General features: G+C 39.9%; 1 protein-coding gene and 1 pseudogene across 1 annotated transcript in view; one reads left to right on the top strand and one right to left on the bottom strand.

The window, feature by feature from the left end:
• Window positions 1-21,214, top strand: part of DMXL1 (Dmx like 1) — a 185,310-nt gene that overhangs the window by 48,668 nt on the left and 115,428 nt on the right. Inside the window, 5 exon segments of the mRNA XM_017872341.1 lie at window positions 1,002-1,170; window positions 8,230-8,442; window positions 12,789-13,042; window positions 13,151-13,835; window positions 13,925-14,046. Coding sequence (XP_017727830.1) covers window positions 1,002-1,170; window positions 8,230-8,442; window positions 12,789-13,042; window positions 13,151-13,835; window positions 13,925-14,046 — 1,443 coding nt within the window.
• LOC108529829 (septin-7-like) lies at window positions 5,801-7,475 on the bottom strand (annotated as a pseudogene).

Raw genomic sequence — 21,214 nt, 5'->3', positions numbered from 1 at the left:
GTTCAAGCAATTCTCCATCCTTAGCCTTCCAAGTAGCTGGGATTATACACGTGTGTGCCACCACACCTGGCTAATTTTTGTATTTAAAGTAGAGATGGGGTTTTGCCATGTTGGCTCAAGTAATCGTCCCACCCAGGCTGATCTCGAACTCCTGGCCTCAAGTGATCTGCCTGCCTTGGCCTCCCAAAGTGCTGGGATCACAGGCATGAGCCACCACGCCCAACCCTGAAAACAGAAGTGATTTTAAAACAATTTATCTTTGAATGCTTTGTATGATTATGCAGCAACTATTTTTCTAATTTGAATAGTATTCTCATGGCTCAGAATATAATAAATTCTTTATTGATTCAACAACGAATAGAATGGTTACGTGTAGTAATAGGTGAAAGAAGTTATTGACCAGGAATCTGAAGACTTGTTCTACCTTTTGCCCTGTCTCTTCTTAGCTAGATGATCTTGGGTTCTATATAGATTATTTTATCATATGAAAGATGAGAATAACAGTATTTACACTGCCTGCCTCATGGCATCAAATGGGATGATCTCTATGAAAATGCTTTGTAAATTATGAAATGTCCCATGTGCAATGGTAATATTATTTAACACTATATGGTCATAAGGAGTTACCTATAGACAAAAGAGGACAGTGTGTGTAGAGACATCATTCACAAACAATAGTATTGGAAAAAAAAATTTTTAACATTTGATTTTAGGAACTACATTTTAAGAAAATAAGCCTAATAAAAATTGCAAAATATTGTGTGAGGATTAAGAGAACATCTAGGTACTTTAAGTCATAACTTTATTCTTCAGGATTCAAATTTGCTATACCAAAATATTGAAAGATGTTTTTACATATAAAACGTTAAAAGGCATTTTTACATATAAAGCATATAAAATGTTCTGAACTAGGATATATGTAACTTCTGAAAATCATTATGTAACCTACGCATGTACGACTTTTGACAATATAGGCATTAGTTTTGTTTCTATTCACACAGGTAAATCTGAGACATTTTCGAAGAGGTCGGAGGAGATCACTTGCACTTGTAGCACATACTGGGTATCTGCCACATCAGCAGGATCCTCATCATGTACACAGGAACACTCCACTGCATGCCAATGCACTTTGCCACTTTCATATTGCAGCCAGCATCAATCCAGCCACAGGTAATGAAACATTGTTCAAAACATGTTTCTGAAATTGAATAGTTTGATTTTATGACAAGTAAGTTATACTTTTAGTTTTCAAATAAGTAAAATATTGGAGATGACTTTCTTAGCCCACTTTTCATTGTAGCAAGCTCACTGATTTCTGTTTGCCCTTTAAGACCATGATTTGACTTGTGAGTTAGGATCTTGATAAGGCATTGAAGTTCATTATTAGTTTATTCAAAAGATAATATTTGAACTGTTACTTAATAAAGGTTAGTACTACGGATGTAGTATTGTATTGTTTTACTTTTTATTTTTTATCACTGTGTTGCCCAGGCTGATCTCAAACTCCTGGCCTCAAGCAGTCGTCTTGCCTTGGCCTCCCAAAATGCTGGGATTACCAGCATGAGCTGCCATGTCCAACCTCTAAAAGTAGTATTTTATAATTATCGTATAGTTGTTAAAATCTTTGTGTTTGGTACTTGATCTTTAGATCCATTCCATAAAGAGGGCAGAAATATGTAAAAGTTATTACTGGGAGAATTAAGAAACTTATCTCTGTAGTCAAATATGTACTATTAGACTAAGAGATCTAGAATATCTGGGTCTACCTATGAATTTGAAGATTTAAGTACTTATTATTTTTGAAATGGGGAATCACTCCTGTTACCCAGGTTGGAGTATAGTGGCTTGAACACGGTTCATTGCAACCTCGACTTCCCAGGCCCAGGTGATTCTTGCATCTCAGCCTCCCAAGTAGCTGGGCCTATAGGTGCATACCACCATGTCCAGCTAATTTTTTGTATTTTTAGTAGAAACTCAGTTTCACCATGTTGTCCAGGCTGGTCTCAAACTCCTGGGCTCAAGAGTTCCACCTGCCTTGGCCTCCTGAAGTGTTGAGATTATAGGCATGAGCCACTGTACCTAGCCAGGACTTATTATTTTAGTAACTTGGTTTTTTTTTGGACAGTCTTGCTCCGTTGCCCAGGCTGGAATGCAGTGGTGCGATCTTGGCTCACTGCAGCCTCTGCCTCTTGGGGTCAAGCGATTCTCATGCCTCAGCCTCCTAAGAAGCTGGGGTTACAGGAATGTGCCACTATGCCCAGCTAATTTTGGCATTCTTAATAGAGACAGGTTTTCACCATGTTGGCCAGGCTGATACTGAACTCCAGGCCTCAAGCATTCTGTCCGCCTCAAGTACACAATTTTTATGAGTCTAAAAACTAGTTGTCATAATTGGAGCATTTAAAGTAGAGCCTGGAATATTACTTTAGAAAAACATTAAAGGCAATATTTGCATAAGGTGTTATTTGTACAGAAAGTGAAAAGTAAAAGCCTACTTTTCACCTCTACTCCACCTTTGTCCCTCTCTCTAGAAGATAACCACTAACAAATATTGATGAGTTTTTGTTTATTATGAAATATTCTTTTTTTTTTTTTTGAGACGGACTCTTGCTCTGTTGCCCAGGCTAGAGTGCAGTGGCGTGATCTCGGCTCACAGCAACCTCTGCCTCCTGGGTCAAGCAATTCTCCTGCCTCAGCCTCCTGAGTAGCTGAGATTACAGGCACCCACCACCACGCCCAGCTAATTTTTTATATTTTTGGTAGAGACGGGGTTTCACCATGTTGACCAAGCTGGTCTCAAACTCCTGACCTTGTGATCTGCCTGCCTCGGCCTCCCAGAGTGCTGGGATTACAGGCAGGAGTCACCGTGCCTGGCCTTTCTTTACTTTTCTTTTAAAAAAGAGATTTGGAGAAAATTGTTTACACTCCTTGAGTTCATTCTAGCCTTTACAGTTTGGCAGACACTAGCATGATCCAGGTTTGATTTAATGTGATACTTAAATTTTTGCTTACTTCCATAATTAGGGATTATTTGCAACAACTCACTGGATTTGTACTTCAGTATACTCACTTTTACATTCATATCAAAAGTAACACCAAGGAGCTGGGCACGGTCGCTCATCCCTGTAATCCCAACATTTTGGGAGGCTGAGGTGGGAGGATCACCTGAGGCCAGGAGTTCGAGACCAGCCTGCCCAACATGGTAAAACCCTTTCTCTACCAAAAATACAAAAAAAAAATTAGCCAAGTGTGGTGGCAGGCACCTGTAGTCCCAGCTACTTGGGAGGCTGGGGCAGGAGAATTGCTTGAACCTGGGAGGCAGAGGTTGTAGTGAGCTGAGATTACACCACTGCACTCCAGCCTGGGTGACAGAGCAAGACTCCATCTCAAAAAAAAAAAAAGTAATACCAAGGAACAAATGCTTGTTTAGCTGAGGTGACTGTCTTGAATGCTTTCCTTGAGCATGAGAAGGGAACCTCAACTTCAGTCTTGATGCTAACAAATAAGCAGTCCATCTTAGAATTAGCTCATTAAAGAGGTTGATAGATCAGTCTATTAAGTAAAAACTAATTGTTGTTGATATTAAGATACATATGTTACTAGTACCTTTGACATTATGGTGATGACTTTTTTTTTTTTTGAGACGGAGTCTCGCTCTGTCGCCAAGCTGGAGTGCAGTGGTATAATCAGGGCTCACTGCAACATCTGCCTCCCGAGTTCAACCGATTCTTCTGCCTCAGCCTCCTGAGTAGCTGGAATTACAGGCAGGCACCACCACTCCTGGCTAATTTTTGTATTTTTAGTAGAGTTGATGTTTCAGCATGTTGGCCGGGCTGGTCTCGAACTCCTGACCTCGTGATCCGCATGCCTCGGCCTCCCAAGGTGCTGGTATTACAGGCGTGAGCCACTGCGCCCAGCCAACTTTTTTTTTTTTTGCGGACCAGTTTAAAATTTGCTTATTATCAAAATTTGTTATAAATTAAGATATTTCTATTAACAGAGCTACAAATTGTGGACGTCATATGAATATTTTTCAGTTTTAAAACATTTATGGTTAAATGAATTATGCTATATGACCTAAAATATATAATTTAATTTCCTTTACAATAGATACATTAAATTTACCACTTAAATATTTTACTAATAATAATAGTGGCAAACATGTTGGAAATCTTTTCTTTTACATCACATTGTTATATGTGGATTTTTGACAGTAGAAACAAAAATACAGAAATGCAATATATGAATATAACTAAATGCAGAATGGTGACTTTTTTCTCTTTGAGGGTAAAAAGACTTTTTTTCTCTTCTAGTGAAATAGCCTAAATAGAAAAAGATTGGTTATTAGCTTTACAATTTTGCCTAGAAATTATCTATGAATGCATTTTTCCCCCTGCTACTTACCAAAAGTATAAAAAGGGAGTTAAAGGAAAGTTTCCTTGTTGGTTACTACCATAAGAAAGATGCTATATTCTATTTTAGCAGGACCAATATATGGAAAATATCTAAATTTAATGTTGTAAAAAAATGAATTAGTAATGAGATTCTAGCTAAGAAGGGCACTAAATGAGGATTATATATATATATTTATTTATTATTATTGTTTTTTGAGACGGAGTCTCACTCTGTCACCCAGGCTGAAGTGCAGTGGTGCCATCTCGGCTCACGGCAAACTCCGCCTCCCGGGTTCACGCCATTCTCCTGCCTCAGCCTCCCGAGTAGCTGGGACTACAGGTGCCTACCACCACTCCCGGCTAATTTTTTGTATTTTTAATAGAGGCAGGGTTACACCGTATTAGCCAGGATGGGCTCCATCTCCTGACCTCGTGATCCACACGCCTTGGCCTCCCAAAGTGCTGGGATTATAGGCGTGAGCCACCGCATCCGGCCAATGTATATTTTAAAAATCCAAAACAAACAAAGGTTGCTATAAAAAAGCTCTGGATGCACTGTAAGCATATAGGTTTTTTTCTTTTTTCATGTGTATTTTTAAACAATGGAAGGATCAACTGTATTAGACTAAATTATGTTATTGGCTGGGTGCAGTGGCTCACGCCTATAATCCCAGCACTTTGGGAGGCTGAGGCAGTGGTGAAGTCAGGAGTTTGAGACCAGCCTGGCCAACATGGTGAAACTCCGTCTCTACTAAAAATACAAAATTAGCCAGGTTTGGTGGTGTATGCCTGTAATCCCAGCTACTTGGGAGGCTGAGGCAGGAGAATCGCTTGAACCTGGGAGGCGGAAGTTGCAGTGAGCTGAGATTGCGTCATTGCACTCCAGTCTGGACAGCAAGAGTGAAACTATGTCTCAAAAATAAAATATAAATATATGTATTTATTACATTATTGTATATGCTTCATTGAATGGAACCTTTGTATTATAATTATCGAAAAAGCAGTTTGCATCATATTATGGCAATTTATCCTCATTGAAAACCTTGCAGTATCCTTTTATTTTGGAATATCCTGTCAACAGTCATACCACCAGGACATGAATGTATAACAACAAAATGTTCTCTTGCATTAAAATGAGGATATCTGTTCAACGAAAGACAAAAAGGAAAATGTAGGAAATGTACTTAGAGCTGTTATTTCTAAGTGCACAACACCACGGATAATTCAAGGCATCATAACCTCCATCAAGAACAATAACAAAAAAAAAAATTTTGTCAGGCTGTTAAATCCATCATTATAGACAAAACTGGTAAAGATTGATTAGACAGATTCATCTAACACTGATGTCCAAGCTGGCGTTGACAACTAATGCATAACTGGTGGTCAGTAGAGAGTTTAAAAGATCTTCACTTTCTATTGTTCTTTTTCAGGGATCTTGAAGAGTTCTGTTCTAAAATATGTTGTTGAGTTGAGCTTCTCAGTTTGCTTTCTCATTCTCAAACTGATATCATTTTTCCTCTAATTATTTGCCCTGTGCTTAAATTCCTTTTTGCTCTTGGCACCGTTGGAGCTCAGTTTCATGGTCCTTCAGTTTTTGAACTTTTTTTTTTGACCTTCATCTTGAACACCTTCTCTATCTCTGTCTCCATCTTCTTCATTTTAGCTACATGCTCTCTTCTTTCCTCTTCTGTTTGTGCCTGAGGGCTGTTAGTAAGCTGCCCTTTATTCTTCTTGTTACCAACTCCATTGTAAGTCAGCTGCCAGTGTTTTGCTTCTGTAGTTTTCATAGTGGGCATTATCAGGAACATCTTTCAAGTCTGTATGTGTGTTCTTATCAACATATTCCTTTGAATTGTAAAATTACAGTGTTCACCATATTCAACATCAGCAACACCCCTAGGATACTGCTTTCCTCTGACTCTCTTGCCATTAACTTCGGTGGTAGTATTACTGCCTACCACAGCAAGAGATAAACAGTCCTTTTTCCTTTTCTTTTTTTTTTTTGAGACAGAGTCTCACTCTGTCACCCAGGCAAACCTGGTGATAGCTGGTTGTCCAGGATAGAACTTTAGTTCAACTTTAAACTTACAGAATTACTCACAGAATAACTTAGTCTGGTAATCTGGAGTCCAATGGCCGATAGCTCACTGCAACTTACGCCTCCTGGCTTCAAGTGATTCTTGTGACTCAGCCTCCCAAGTAGCTACGATTACAGGCACATGCCACCATGCCCGGCTAATTTTTGTATTTTTAGTAGAGATGGGGTTTCGTCATGTTGACCAGGCTGGTCTCGAACCCCTGGCCTCAAGTGATCTTCCTGCTCTGGCCTCCCAGAGTGTTAGGATTACAGACATGAGCCGCTGCACCCAGCCAGTCCTTTATCTTTTTAACAAGTTTATTTTCTTCATCTTATGTTTTTGGAGATTCATATATTTAATTTTATGTTCTTGGATTTCTTTCATTATCTGTTTTTAAACTATTGGCATTTCTCTGGTATCAGCATGTCTACTTTGGCAATAAGTGAGATGATACTCACTTTTTCAAGCAAAAGCGTCATAAACTTAGTATCCAATGGTTTAAGTCCATGTCCTGAAGGAGCAATGAAGTATAAACAACACTGTACCCTATTATCAGGCATCTGACATCTGTTTTATCATGATTCTCCATTTAGGTGGTCCTCAATTTCCTGTCAGTGTAGTCAGTAACCAACAATTACTATTACCCATTGCAACTCTAAATCCTAGGATATCAACTCTTGTGAGCAGCAACTGAACACCACCTTCTTTGATTAAAACTTTGTGTAGTTCCACCTGCACAATCTTTTTAATTCTGTGAGAAGGATCTGGATACTCTGGAGAATACAAATCTGTGAGGAATAATGAGTCGATTAATGTAAAGTTTCTGAATCCAGATTTACCAACTACCATAAGTATGAATTCCAGCCCTCTCTTCACTGATTTTCTGGATATTTGATTTGGGAGATTGGAAAAATCCCACATAGACTTCAGGGTTCTTCTGTTGAGCTACGATGCTGCTGTTGATGCTTCTCTCCTCAGCAGCGGATCTCTTGCTGACTGGCATCTCCTCCCCGCTCCATGACTAGCCCCAGCTGGAAATCTTATTTAGAGGTTAAATAAAATGTATTCCAGAGATTTAAAGATAAATATTATAAATTTGTTCAGACCTGTAGAATGTACAACACCAAGAATGAACCCTAAGGTAAACTACAGACTTTGGGTGATAGTGATGTGTCAGTGTGGATTCATCAATTGTAATAAATGTACCACTTTGGTAATGGGTGTTGATAATGTGGGAGGCTGTGCATATGTAGGATGGGGAATATGGCTGTACCTTTGAATTTTGCTATGAACTTAAAACTACTCTAAAAAATAGTCTTTAAAAAATCTCAAAATAGGCCGGGCACGGGAGCTCACGCTTGTAATCCCAGCACTTTGGGAGGCTGAGGCAGGTGGATCACGAGGTCAGGAGATCGACACCATCCTGGCCAACATGGTGAAACCCTGTCTCTACTAAAACACAAAATTAGCTGGGCGTGGTGGCACATGCCTGTAATCCCAGCTACTCAGGAAGCTGAGGCAGGAGAATGGCCTGAACCAGGGAATTTGCAGTGAGCCAAAATCACGCCAGTACACTCCAGCCTGACAACAGAGCAAGACTCTGTCTCAAAAAAAAACTCAAAATAAAATTAAAAAGTGAAAGAGAAAGACTTTCAGGCAAACAAAATTTAAATGTAATAGTAATAAAATATGAAACATGAATGTTTTATACGCTAGAAGGTAAAATTTTAATTTTACAATCTTTTTTTCTCTTACAGACATTCCACTTCTTCCATCTATTACATCTCTGAGTCTAAATGAAAATGAAGAGAAGACTGGACCTTTTGTTGTACACTGGCTAAACAATAAAGAACTGCATTTTACTTTGTCCATGGAAGTTTTTTTACAGCAACTTAGAAAAAGTTTTGAACAACCATCTTCTGAGGCCAGTGTAGAAGATTCTAATCAGGCAGATGTAAAATCTGATGAAGGTAAAACTTTAAGAAGACAGAAAAATTTAAAGTTTTTTTCAAAATAGCAGACATTTTCGTATTAGGGTAAAACTAGCTACTTGTAGGAAATAAACTCCAAAATTGCAATGACGTGATCCAAACATGGACTAGCTCATTTAATAATCTAGTGTAGCTATTTCTGTTCCAGGTGGCTTTCTTCCACATGGTTATTTAAGGACTCAGGGTTCTCATTCTTCTGGTTTTGTTAGCCCTTAGGACTTTCCTATATAAAGGACTCTCTGTAGACTGGTAGCATTGGTGTTACCCAGGAGCTCGTTAGAATGCATGTCTCAAGGTCCACACAGACCCACCAAACCAGAATCTGCAATTTAATGATATTTCCAGGTGATTTGTATGTACATTAAAGTTTGAGAAGCATTGGAACTAGTACCTTAAATTTCTCTGCCTTTGGCCTTCAGTTGGTATAGAGACAGAGGTAAAGAGAAAGAAAGCATAGCTGTTTTCTCAGCTACCTTGATTGACACGTATCACTTACACTGTCATTCAGCTGACAAGAACTAGTCACAGGGCCCATGTAATTCCTTACTGTATAGTCTTCATATACTGAGAAATGGGAAGTGAGAAACTGTGGTGGGCAGCTAGCCATGTGTTTTTTTTTTTTTAAGTTTTCTTTTAACTGTCAACGATTGTTTGTGATCGGCATCTCAGAGAAGAAAATCAAACAAGTCATACAGATAGTTATAAGTTTCCACATTGTACGCGTTTGATAAGTACCTTCCCAGCTCTTGATCTCTTTCCTCTACTCGCTCATACAAACAGTCTAAATACAGGACTCGTTAAAAGTCTGTACTGTGGGCTGCTCGATTTTTATAACCAGGACTACCATGTTCTGTACTCGTTAGTTTTCTGTGTTTTTCCTTCCTTTTTTTCTTTTGAGGCAGGAGTCTCGGCCGTCTGGTCCGCCCAGACTGAGAGTGCAGTGGCCACAATCTCGGGCTCCACTGCCAGGCTCCGCCTCCCGGGTTCTCATGGGCCATTCGTCGCTGCCTCACGCTCAAGCCGGAGTAGGCCCTGGGCGACTACAGGGCCCGCCACCCGTCACCCGGCTAGTTTTTTGTTTTCTCTAGCTAGGAGACGGGGTTTCAACCATGTTACGCGCGCGGATGTGCTCCGATCTCTGGACCGTCGGTGATCCGCCCGGTCTCGGCCCTCCCAAAGTGCTGGGATCTACAGGATTGGCCACCCCGCGCCCGGCGCGCGGCCCTGTACTTTGTTTTTTTTGTTTGTTTGTCTTTTCGAGATGGAGTCTTGCTCTGTCACCCAGGCTGGAGTGCAGTGGTGCAATCTTGGCTTATTGCAGCCTCCACCTCCTGGGTTCAAGCAATTCTCCTGCCTCAGCCTCCTGATTAGCTGGGATTACAGGCACCTGCCACCACGCCTGGCTAATTTTTGTATTTTTAGTAGAGACAGGATTTCACCATGTTGGCCAGGCTGGTCTCAAACTCCTGACCTCACGTGACCCACCCACCAGGGCCTCCCAAAGTGCTGGGATTACAGGCGTGAAACATCACGCTCGGCTTGCGAGTAATGGGCAGTTTTTCATTTCATTGTATATAATGGTTGCTGAGTATTCCATGTCTAAGAAAAATGTCTAACAGGTCTTCTATTGATAGACATTTAAATTGATTTAAATTATTTTCATTATTCTAGGTACAATGACTTGTCTTTTAATTTTGTGTGAGTTTTCTATAGCCTTGATTTCTAGGTGTAGAATTTCCAGGGAGTGTACCAATTTTAAATAGCAATAACTTCTGACAAATTGCCCTCCAGGAATGTTTTACCAGTTTTTACTTTCTCTTAGTGTATCTAAATATATGCTTTACATCCTTATCAACACTGGATGTTTTCATTGTATTACTTTCTCTTTTTTTGCCAGTTGATAAGGGGACAATGGACAACTTGTTTTACTTTGCATTTTCTTGATGCAAATTAAGCAGAATATCTTTTATTATATTTTAGCCCTTCTGTGACTTGCCTTTTAATACCTTTTATCAAATTTCCTGCTGAGTTTTTTTTTTTCCTAATTGATTTGTATATCTTGACTTACTTTTAAATCTGGTAAACAGTCAAAACTTAAAAAAAAAATGTCTCTTCAGAGAAAGGCTCTGTATTGCTAACCAGGAATTGGGGAGGGTGAGGGGACTGGGATTTTGAAAGAGGAAAGACTATACATATTTACCTGTATTGATAAGTTGATATACAGTTTATTTTTTATTACTAAGATGTTGAAGGAAACCTGGAAATTGGCACCATAAATGCATTCCCTTGAAATGGTTTCTTTAAGATGCCATACCAGTTACAAGTCCATACACCTAGAGGATAACTAGTGTAGCATACTGAGATTTGGATAAACCTGGTACTTTGGAGAAAGTACAAATTACACTCAAATAATGTATTTTAAAAACAGTCCCGGCCGGGTGCTGTGGCTTACGCCTGTAATCCCAGCACTTCGGGAGGCCAAGGTGGGTGGATCATGAGGTCAGAAGATCGAGACCATCCTGGCTAACATGGTGAAACCCTGTCTCTACTAAAAATCCAAAAAAATTAACCGGGTGTGGTGGTAGGCGCCTGTAGTCCCAGCTAATCGGTAGGCTGAGGCAGGAGAATGGCATGAACCCGGGAGGCGGAGTTTGCAGTGAGCCAAGGTCGCGCCACTTCCCTCTATCTTGGGCAGAAGAGAGAGACTCCGCCCTAAAAAAAAAAAAAAAAAAAAACTCAGTCCCAATTATAGTTCCAATTCCAATTCCCTCTTTTTAGTGTGAGCAAAACTGAGGTCCAGAAAAGCAGTGTGTGTTACTGAAGGTTAGCTGAGTGGTTGAATATAGAACATCTGGATCGAGAAGCCAATTTACTTACTTTCCAGTTGATACTAAGTTTTCTACCAGTAATCCACTGACTGAGTCCTGTATGACTACTGATTACTCAGTGAACTCCAGTGACCTTATATTCTGGAGCAAAGTTACTTTTAATGCAGAGCCCATTTCTTATTAATATGAAAACTGTTACGTTTTTCATCTTGAATCCATTTATAAAGATATTTGTGTGTGTGTTTGTGCTAGTTGTATTACTTTTACTAAGGCATTTTATGTTCCTCACACTCAAGGCAAAGAAAACATAATCTGAAGAAAAATATATACTTCTTCAAAATAAAAAGAGTCTTCTTCATTATGCGGATCTGGGCATATTGTACAGTACTTAATGGCTCAAGTGGATCAAAGTACCAGTTTGATGTTGATCCACTGAATAAAATCTCATTCATAGTTGATGACTGAACTAACTCTTTGGGGGTTGTGATAGATTGAACCATTCTGGTGATATCCCCAGATCTCACTAAATAAGAAAAGGCTCTACACCAGAATATATAACAGTTGATCTGGCTATAAATTATATCTATAGGCTCTTTATTATAAGGTGGCGAAAGAGGCCCCTTCTTGAGCACATGGTTAATAAAAGTATTGTTGTCTATAGATTGCTGGATTGATTTTGTGTTGTTATAATGAAGATAAGGTACATACCACTGTCAGATTAAGAAACTTCCATAACTTGGCCAGGCGTGGTGGCTCATGCCTGTGATCCCAGTACTTTGGGAGGCCGAGGCAGGTGGATCATGAGGTCAGGAGTTACCAGCTTGACCAAGATGGTGAAACCCCATCTCTACTAAAAAGTACAAGAATTAGCCGGGCACAGTGGCAGGCACCTGTAATCCCAGCTACTTGGGAGGTTGAGGCAGAATTGGTTAGACCCGGGCAGCAGAGGTTGCAATGAGCCGAGATCACGCCACTGTACTCCAACCTGGGCGAGAGTAAGACTGAGTCCCACTAAAAAAGAAACTTCCACAACTTGTCTCAGTTGTTCAAATAATGGAGCAAGTTCCTTTTCTGGGTTGACAATTAGTCCTATATTGGCATTGCTGCTGGCTATGAAACTCAACACGAAAGGTAAGCGATTAAATTGAACTACTTGATAGGTGTTATAGTAACAAATGATACTTTTATTTTTTGAAAGTCCCAAGTTTTCTCCTTTCGTCTGTGCAAGGGCAAAAGTAGGTAAGAAACTAGATCTCAAAGCATGCTCTGGAGCATTATCATTAAGCATTGTGTTTACTGGTTTATTATAAAGGATATTGCAAAGGATACAGATAAAGAGATGTGTAGGGTAAGGTATGGTGGAAGGGGTATGGAGCTTCCATGCTTTCCTTAGGCATAAGACCTCCATGTGTTCAGCTATCCAGAAGCTCGGTAATTCTTAATTTACAGTAAAAGCCTGATTGTATTTACTTGGTTTATGAACTCTTTTGCTTATAGAAACGGATGATGGTGTTGATGATCTGAAAATAAATCCTGAAAAGAAGGAATTAGGCTGTGATAAAATGGTACCAAATCCAAGTTTTACATCATTATCGTCAGCTGCCATTGATCATCAGATTGAAGTACTTCTGTCTGAATGGAGTAAAAATGCAGATATGCTATTTAGTATTCATCCAATGGATGGTTCTTTGCTAGTTTGGCATGTGGATTGGCTGGATGAATACCAGCCTGGTATGTTTCGTCAAGTACAGGTACTACTGTTATTTCTGGAGAGCTACTTTCTTGTTTATGTGGGTACTGTTTTCTGATACCTCTTTATATAATTTTGTATGTTCTAACACTTGCTTTCTTAATTCTAGGTGTCCTTTGTTTCCAGAATTCCAGTAGCTTTCCCCACAGGTGACGCAAACTCTCTCTGTAAAAGCATAATGATGTATGCCTGTACCAAGAATGTTGACTTGGCTATTCAGCAAGGGAAACAAAAACCTTCTGGCCTCACCCGTTCCACATCAATGCTTATTTCTTCCGGTCACAATAAATCATCTAATAGTTTAAAATTAAGTATTTTTACTCCTAATGTTATGATGATTTCAAAACACGCTGATGGTTCTCTGAATCAGTGGCTGGTCAGTTTTGCCGAGGAATCTGCTTTTTCTACTGTTCTCAGTATTTCCCACAAATCCAGATATTGTGGTCATCGTTTTCATCTTAATGACTTAGCTTGCCACTCAGTATTACCATTGTTGCTGACAACATCACACCATAATGCATTAAGGACGCCAGATGTTGATAACCCAAAGCAACCTTTTGATGCCCTAAATATTGAAGAATGCTCTTGGACACAACAAAATAAAAGCACTGTTGATGTGGCATGTCAGGATCCCAATGCAGTTTACAGTGAGCTTATTCTTTGGAGGGTTGACCCAGTTGGGCCATTGTCTTTTTCTGGAGGAGTTTCTGAGCTTGCCCGGATTAATTCTCTTCATGTTTCTGCCTTTTCCAATGTGGCATGGCTGCCCACTCTTATACCCAGTTATTGTCTGGGTAAGTATTCTGGTTTTTATTTCAGTAATTTAGATTTGCTGACATTATCATTAAAGGGTGAAATTTTAATATTTGTAAATACTTTCTAGGTGCATACTGCAACTCTCCTAGTGCATGCTTTGTAGCCAGTGATGGACAATATCTGAGATTATATGAAGCAGTTATTGATGCTAAGAAACTTTTATCTGAGCTTTCTAACCCTGAAATTTCTGTAAGTAATGTCTTTTAAAACAGCTTAAGTATATAGTGTTACGTTTTTAGATAGTTTATATTTTTTGGGTATGTTCTAGAATTGTGACCTATAATTTGTAATAAGCATTTGTATCTTTGTTTTATTTTTCACATTTGTATTGTACTCTTACAATGATTCTAAGCTCCTTTAAAAGGAAACCATTTCTTTCACTCTTTGAAAGAAAGTAGAGTCTGGTCTCCTAAAATATGTTTCTGTAACACTTCTTTGCTCGTAGATAAATGAGGACTACTGACAGTATAATGTAGAAGTTATATCAGCCCATCTGCAATTATTTTATAGGCCAGAGGAGCTGGAACAACAGGAATAGAATTTTTATCTTAAGCATGAAAAGAAAGAGCCCTTAGCTTGGTTACGATTCAGACAAGAGTTCTTTCAGTATTGTTGCAAGGCTTTTGCCTTATGACAGGCCACATTTGTTCTCATACCCACCTAATAACAACCTTCTAACTGCATTGTCTTGGAACATCCAACAAGCAAGCATTTCCACTTTTCTGGTTTTGACAATTTTTCTTTTGGTATCTCCAGAGGTAGCCTTCAGCTGTACCAGGCTTTCTATTTAGGAGATTCAAGCCATCTCCCTGACTGCCAATTAATGTATTTGTTAATGCTCGGCTTACAAAGTTGCATAAATGTCAGTGATCTGTTCCAATCCTGTTTTTTTTCTGTAAGTTAATTTTAATGCATAACTTTGCAGAATACAAGGTTTTCCAAAACATGTATATAGTGTTACAGTAGAAATGTATATATTTTGGGGGGGGGGGTCTTCTATTTATCAGGCATTTTAAGTAATGGGAATTTAGATGTGAAGAAAACAGGTAAAAATTTGTATTGTAGAGCTTATATTCTGGTGAAGGGAGATAGGAAGAAAACAGATAAAAATATATTAATTAAAAAATACTATGGAGAGAAACAGTGTTGCAGAAGAATTAAGGATTGCCAAGGAAGTTGCTGGTCAAGGAAAATTTCACAGAAAAAGTACCGTTTGAGTAAAGATCTGAACATGTGGGAACTAGATATGTAGATATTTGTTAAAGGAAGAGTGATTTGGGAAAAGGGACAGCTGGTTCAGAGATCCCAAGGCCACAGCATGTTTGGTATGTGATATGGTTTGGCTCTGTGTCCCACCCAAATCACATCTTGAATTATAATTCCCACGTGTTGAGGGAGGGCTCTGGGTGGGAGGTGATTGGATCATGGGGGCAGTTCTCCCATTCTGTTCTCATGATAGTGAGGGAGTTCTCACAAGATCTGATGGTTTTAAAAGTGGCAGTTTCCCCTGCGCATGTGCTCTCTCCTGATACCTGTGAAGAAGGTGCTTGCTTCTCCTTTACCTTCTGCCATGATTGTTAAGTCCTGAGGCCTCCTGAGCCATGTAGAATTGTGAATCAATTAAACTAATTTATAAATTACCCAGTCTGAGGTATTTCTTTATAGAGTGTGAAAACAGCCTAATACAGAGAATTGGTACCAGGAGTGGGGCACTGCTATAAGGATAACCCAAAAATGTGGACGCGACATTGCAACTGGGTAACACGCAGAAGTTGGAATAGTTTGGAGGGCTCAGAAGAAGACAGGAAGATGTGGGGAAGTTTGGAACTTCCTAGAGACTTGTTGAATGACTTTGACCAAATTGCGGATCGTGATATGGACAATGAAGTCCTGGCTGAGGTGGTCTCTGATGGAGATGAGGAACTTACTGGGATCTGGAGCAAAGATCACTCATGTTATGCTTTAGCAAAGAGACTGGTGGCATTTTGGCCCAGCTCTAGAGATCTGTGGAACTTTGAACTTGAGAGAGATGATTTAGGTTATCTGGCAGAAGAAATTTCTAAGCAGCAAAGCATTCAAGAGATCACCTGGCTTATTCTGAATGCATTCAGTTATATGTGTTTACAAAGAGATGGCTTGAAATAGAAATTGATGTTAACTTACATTTAAAAGGGAAGCAGAGCATAAAAGTTTAGAAAATATGCAGCCTGACCCTGTGGTAGAAAAGAAAAACCCATTTCTGAAGAAGAATTCAAGGGCTACAGAAATTTAATAAGTAACCAGGAGCTGAATGTTAATAGCCAAGACAATGGGGAAAATGTCTCCGGGGCATGTCAAAGATCTTCATGGCAGCCCCTCCCATCAGAGGTCCAGAGGCCCAGGAGTGAAAGTGGTTTCATGGGTCAGGCCCAGGACCCAGCTGCTCTGTGCAGCCTTGGGATTCAGTGCCTTTCCTCCCAGCTGCTCTAGCTCCAGCCATGGCTAAAAGGGGCCATGGTACAGCTCGGGCTTTTGCTTCAGAGAGTGCAAGTCCTAAGCCTTGGTGGCTTCCACATGGTGTTGGGCCTGTGGGTGAGCAGAATATGAGAGTTGAGACTTGGCAGCAACCACCTAGATTTCAGAGGATATATGGAAACAGCTGGATATTCAGGCAGAGGTCTGCAGCAGAGGCAAAGCCCTCATGGAGAACTTCTACTGAGGCAATGCAGAAGGAGAATGTGGAGTTGGAGTGTCCCACAGAGTTCTACTGGGGCCTGCTTTCATGGAACTGGGAGAAGAGGGCCATCATCCTCCAGACCCCAAAAAGGTAGATCCACTGACAGCTTGCACCATGTGCCTGGAAAAGCCATAAGCACTCAACACTAGCCCATGAAAGCAGCCACAGGCATTGTACCCTGCAGAGCCACAGGGGCAGAGCTTCCCAAGGCTGTGGGAACCCACCCCTCTGTCAGTATGCCCTGGATGTAAGACATGTAGTCAAAGGAGATTTTGGAGCTTAAGATTTAATGACTGCCTGGCCAAGTTTCAGACTTACATGGAGCCCATGGCCCCTTTGTTTTGGCCAGTTTCTCCTATTTGAAACAGAACATTTACCCAATGCCTGTGCTCCCATTGTATCTTGGAAGTAACCAACTTGTTTTTGATTTTACAGGCTTATAGGCAGAAGGGACTTGCCTTGTCTCAGATGAGACTTTGGACTTGGGCTTTTGGGTTAATTCTGGAAGGAGTTAAGACTTTGGGGAACTATTGGGAAGGCATGATTGGTTTTGGAATGTGAAAAGGGGATTTGGGAGGGGCTTGGGTGAATTGATACGGTTTATTGCTGTGTGCTCACCCACATCTCATCTTGAATTGTAATTGCACATGTCAAGGGAGGCACCTGGTAGGAGGTGATTGGAACGTGGGGGCCGTTTCCCTCATGCTGTTTGCCTGATAGTGAGCAAGTTCACACAAGATCTGATAGTTTTAAAAGTGGCAGTTTCCCCTGCATGCTTTTTTCCTGCCACCTTGTGAAGAAGGTCTTACTTCTCCTTCACCTTCCACCATGATTGTAAGTTTCCTGAGGCCTCCCCTGTCATGCAGAACTATGAGTCCGTTAAACTTTTATTTATAAATTACCCAGTCTCAAGTATTTATTTATAGCAGTGTGAAAATGGACTAATACAGTATGTAAAGGAATAGCAATAAGGCCACCAGGCTAGAGAAGAGCATGTGAGGTGGAAAATAGGGATAAAGTCAGAAAGTTAGCCTGGCCAGGTCATATGAAGGCTGATAGGCCATTGTGGTTACTTCAGCTTTTACTCTGAATAACATGGAAACCACAGAAGAGGTATGAAATGATTTAAGTTTTAAATGATTCCTCTGGTGGTTGTATAGATTAGACATGGGATGCAGAAGTAGATCCAAAGAGACCAATTTAGGAACCAATTATAGTAGTCTAGGAGAGGGAAAAAAGGAGCTTAGAATGTAGCTAGTGGTAACGGCAGAGATGATAAGAATGGCCAAATTCAAGATGTTGTTTAGAACATTGAATAACTCTGAATGAACTGGATACGGTATGTGTGTGAGAAAAAAAGAGGACTCCCAAGATTCGTTATTGAATATTAAGAAGAATAGAATTGCTGTAAATTGAGATGTGGAAGAATGTAGAAGTAACAGGTTTTGAGAGACAGGGAAATTCAAGAGTCTGGCTTTGATCATGTTAATTTTGAGATGCCTGTTTGACAGCCAAAAGACATAGTAGGTTAGTATCTGGAGTTCAGAGGGAGGTCTGGCCTGAAGATATGCAATAGTTGTCAGCATATAAATTTAAAGTTGTGGAAGTGGGTGAGATTGTCAAGGGTGAGACTATAGTTAGAAAACAGAAGTGTTAGGCCAGGAGTGATGGCTCATGCCTGTAGTCCCAGCTGTTTTGGAGGCCAAGGCAGGTGAATCACTTGAGGTCAGAAGTTTGAGACCAGGTTGGCCAACATGGTGAAGCCCCATCTATTAAATATATATAAATTAGCTAGATGTGGTGGCAGGAACCTATAGTCTCAGCTACCTGGGAGGCTGAGGCAGGAGAATCGCTTGAACCTGGGAGGCAGAGGTTGCAGTGAACCAAGATCACACCACTGCACTCCAGCCTTGGACAACAGAGAGAGACACCATCTTAAGAAGTGATAGATTGAATGTGTGCTCACTTTAGCAGCACCATATACTAAAATTGGAATAATACAGAGAAGATGAGCATGGCTCCTGGGCAAGGATGACATGCAAATTTGTGAAGTGTTCCGTATTTCTCCAGAAGAGACTGGGGACCTATATTCAACATCGTTAAAGAAGAAGAAGTCTTCAACCAAGAATTTCATATCCAGCCAAACTAAGCTTCCTAAGTGAGAAGAAATAAGACCCTTTTTAGATAAATGTTGAGGGAATCTGCCTTACAAGAGTTCTTGAAGGGAGTAGTAAATATTGAATGGAAAGATCACTACCACCTGATATAAAAACACGCTTAAATACACAGACTAGTAACACTATAAAGCAACCACACATACAAGCCAGCATAATAACCAGCTCACAACACAATAACACAATCAGATCCACACATATCAGTGCTAACCTTGAATGTAAACAGGCTTAATGCGCCATGTACACGGTATACAGTGGCAGACTGAATTTTAAAAAACAGTGGTATGTGGTCTTCAAGAGACCCATCTCACATGTAATGACACCCATAGGCTCAAAATGAAGGGATGGAGAAAGATCTACCAAGTAAATGGAAATCAGAAAAAAGCCAGGTTGCCGTCCTGATTTCAGACAAACCAGACTCTAAACCAACAAAGATTTAAAAAAGACAAAGGCATTACACAATGGTAAAGGGTTCAATTCAACAAGAAGACCTAACTGTGGTAAATATACATGCAACCAACACAGGAGCACCCAGATTCATAAAGCAACTTCTTAGAAACCTACACAGAGACATAGACTCCCACATAAGTTGGGAGACTTCAACACTTCACTGTCAGTATTAGATCATGTAGGCAGAAAATTAACAGATATTCAGGACCTGAACTCAACATTGGACCAAATGTGTCTGACAGACTGCTGCAGAACTGTCCACCCAAAACAACAGAATAGATATTCCTCTCATGGCCACATGGCACATACTCTAAATTGGACCACATAAATGGATATAAAACAATCCTCAGCAAATGCAGAAGAACCCAAATCATACGAAACACACCGTTGGACCACAGTACAATGAAAATAGAAGTCAGGATTTAAAAAATAGCTTAAACCAGGCAATTACATGGATATTAAAAACATGCTCCTGAGTGACTTTTGGGTAAACAGTGAAATTAAGGCAGAAACCAAGAAGTTCTTTGAAAGTAATGAGAATAAAGATACAACATGCCAGAATCTCTGGGACACAGCTAAGGCAGTGTTAAGAGGGAAATTTATAGTACTAAATGCTCACATCAAAAAGTCAGAAAGATCACAAATTAATAACCTAACATCACAACTGAAAGAATTAGAGAAGGAAAAACAAATCAACCCCAAAGCTAGCAGAAGATAAGAAATCATCAAAATCAGAGATGAACTGAAGGAAATTGAAACACAAAATACCATTCAAAAGGTCTACAATTCCAGGAATTGGTTTCTTGAAAAAAATTAATAAGACAGATACATTTCTAACTAAGAGAGAGAAAATCCGAATAAACCCAGTTAGAAATTACCAAGGGGATGTTACCACTGACTCTACAGAAATAAAAACAATAATCAGAAACTACTACAAACACCTGCATGGACACAGACTACAAAACCTACAAGGGATGGATAAATTCCTGGACACATACCCCCTCCTAAGACTGAACCAGGAAGAAATTGATTCCCCAAACAGACCAATACGAGCTCCAAAATTGAATCAGTAATTAATAGCCTACCAACCGAAAAACCCAGGATCTGAGGGATTCATAGCTGAATTCCACCAGATGCACAAAGAAGAGCTGGTATCATTCCTACTGAAACTATTCCAAAAAATTGAGGAGGAGAGACTCCTCCCCAACTAATTTTTTGTGGCCAGCATTATCCTGATACCAAAACCTGGCAGACACACACAAAAAGAAAGCCCAGTATCCTCTGTGAATATCATTGCAAAAATCCTTGACAAAATACTGGCAAACCAAATGCAGCAGCACATCAGAAAGCTAATTCACAATGATCAAGTAGGCTTAATTCCCAGGATGCAAGTTTTGTTCAGCATACGAAAATTAAATATGATTTATCACATAAGGAGAACTGAAGACAAAAAACGTAATTATTTCGATAGATGCAGAAAAGGCTTTTGATAAAATTTGGCATTCCTTCATGTTAAAAATTCTCCGTAAACTAGGTGTTGAAGGAACATACCTCAGAATAATAACAGCCATCTTTGACAAACTCACAGCCAACATCATACTGAATGGGCAAAAGCTGGAAGCATTCCCCTTGAAAACTGACACAAGGCAAGGATTCCCTCTCTTACCACTCCTGTTCAACATTTTATTGGAAGTGCTGGCCAGAGCAATCAGGAAAGAGGAATAAAGGGCATCTAAATAGGAAGACAGGAAGTAAAACTATCACTATTTGTACATGACATGTTTCTATATCTAGATAGCCCTATGTCTTGGCCCAAAGGCTCCTAGATCTAATAAATAGCTTCAGTAAAGTTTCAGGATACAAAAATCAATATACAAGAAATCACTAGCATTCCTATACGCCAGCAACAGCTAAGCTGAGAACCAATTCAGGAAGACAGTCCCATTCCCAACTGCCACAAAAAGAATAAAATACCTAGGAATACAGCTATCCATGGGGGGTGAAAGATCTCTACAAT

Source organism: Rhinopithecus bieti, unplaced genomic scaffold, assembly GCF_001698545.2.
Source record: "Rhinopithecus bieti isolate Rb0 unplaced genomic scaffold, ASM169854v2 scaffold_6439, whole genome shotgun sequence".
In the NCBI taxonomy this organism is placed as follows: Eukaryota; Metazoa; Chordata; class Mammalia; order Primates; family Cercopithecidae; genus Rhinopithecus; species Rhinopithecus bieti.
The sequence above is the reverse complement of the archived record's forward strand: the minus strand, read 5'-3'. Positions and strand labels throughout refer to the sequence as shown.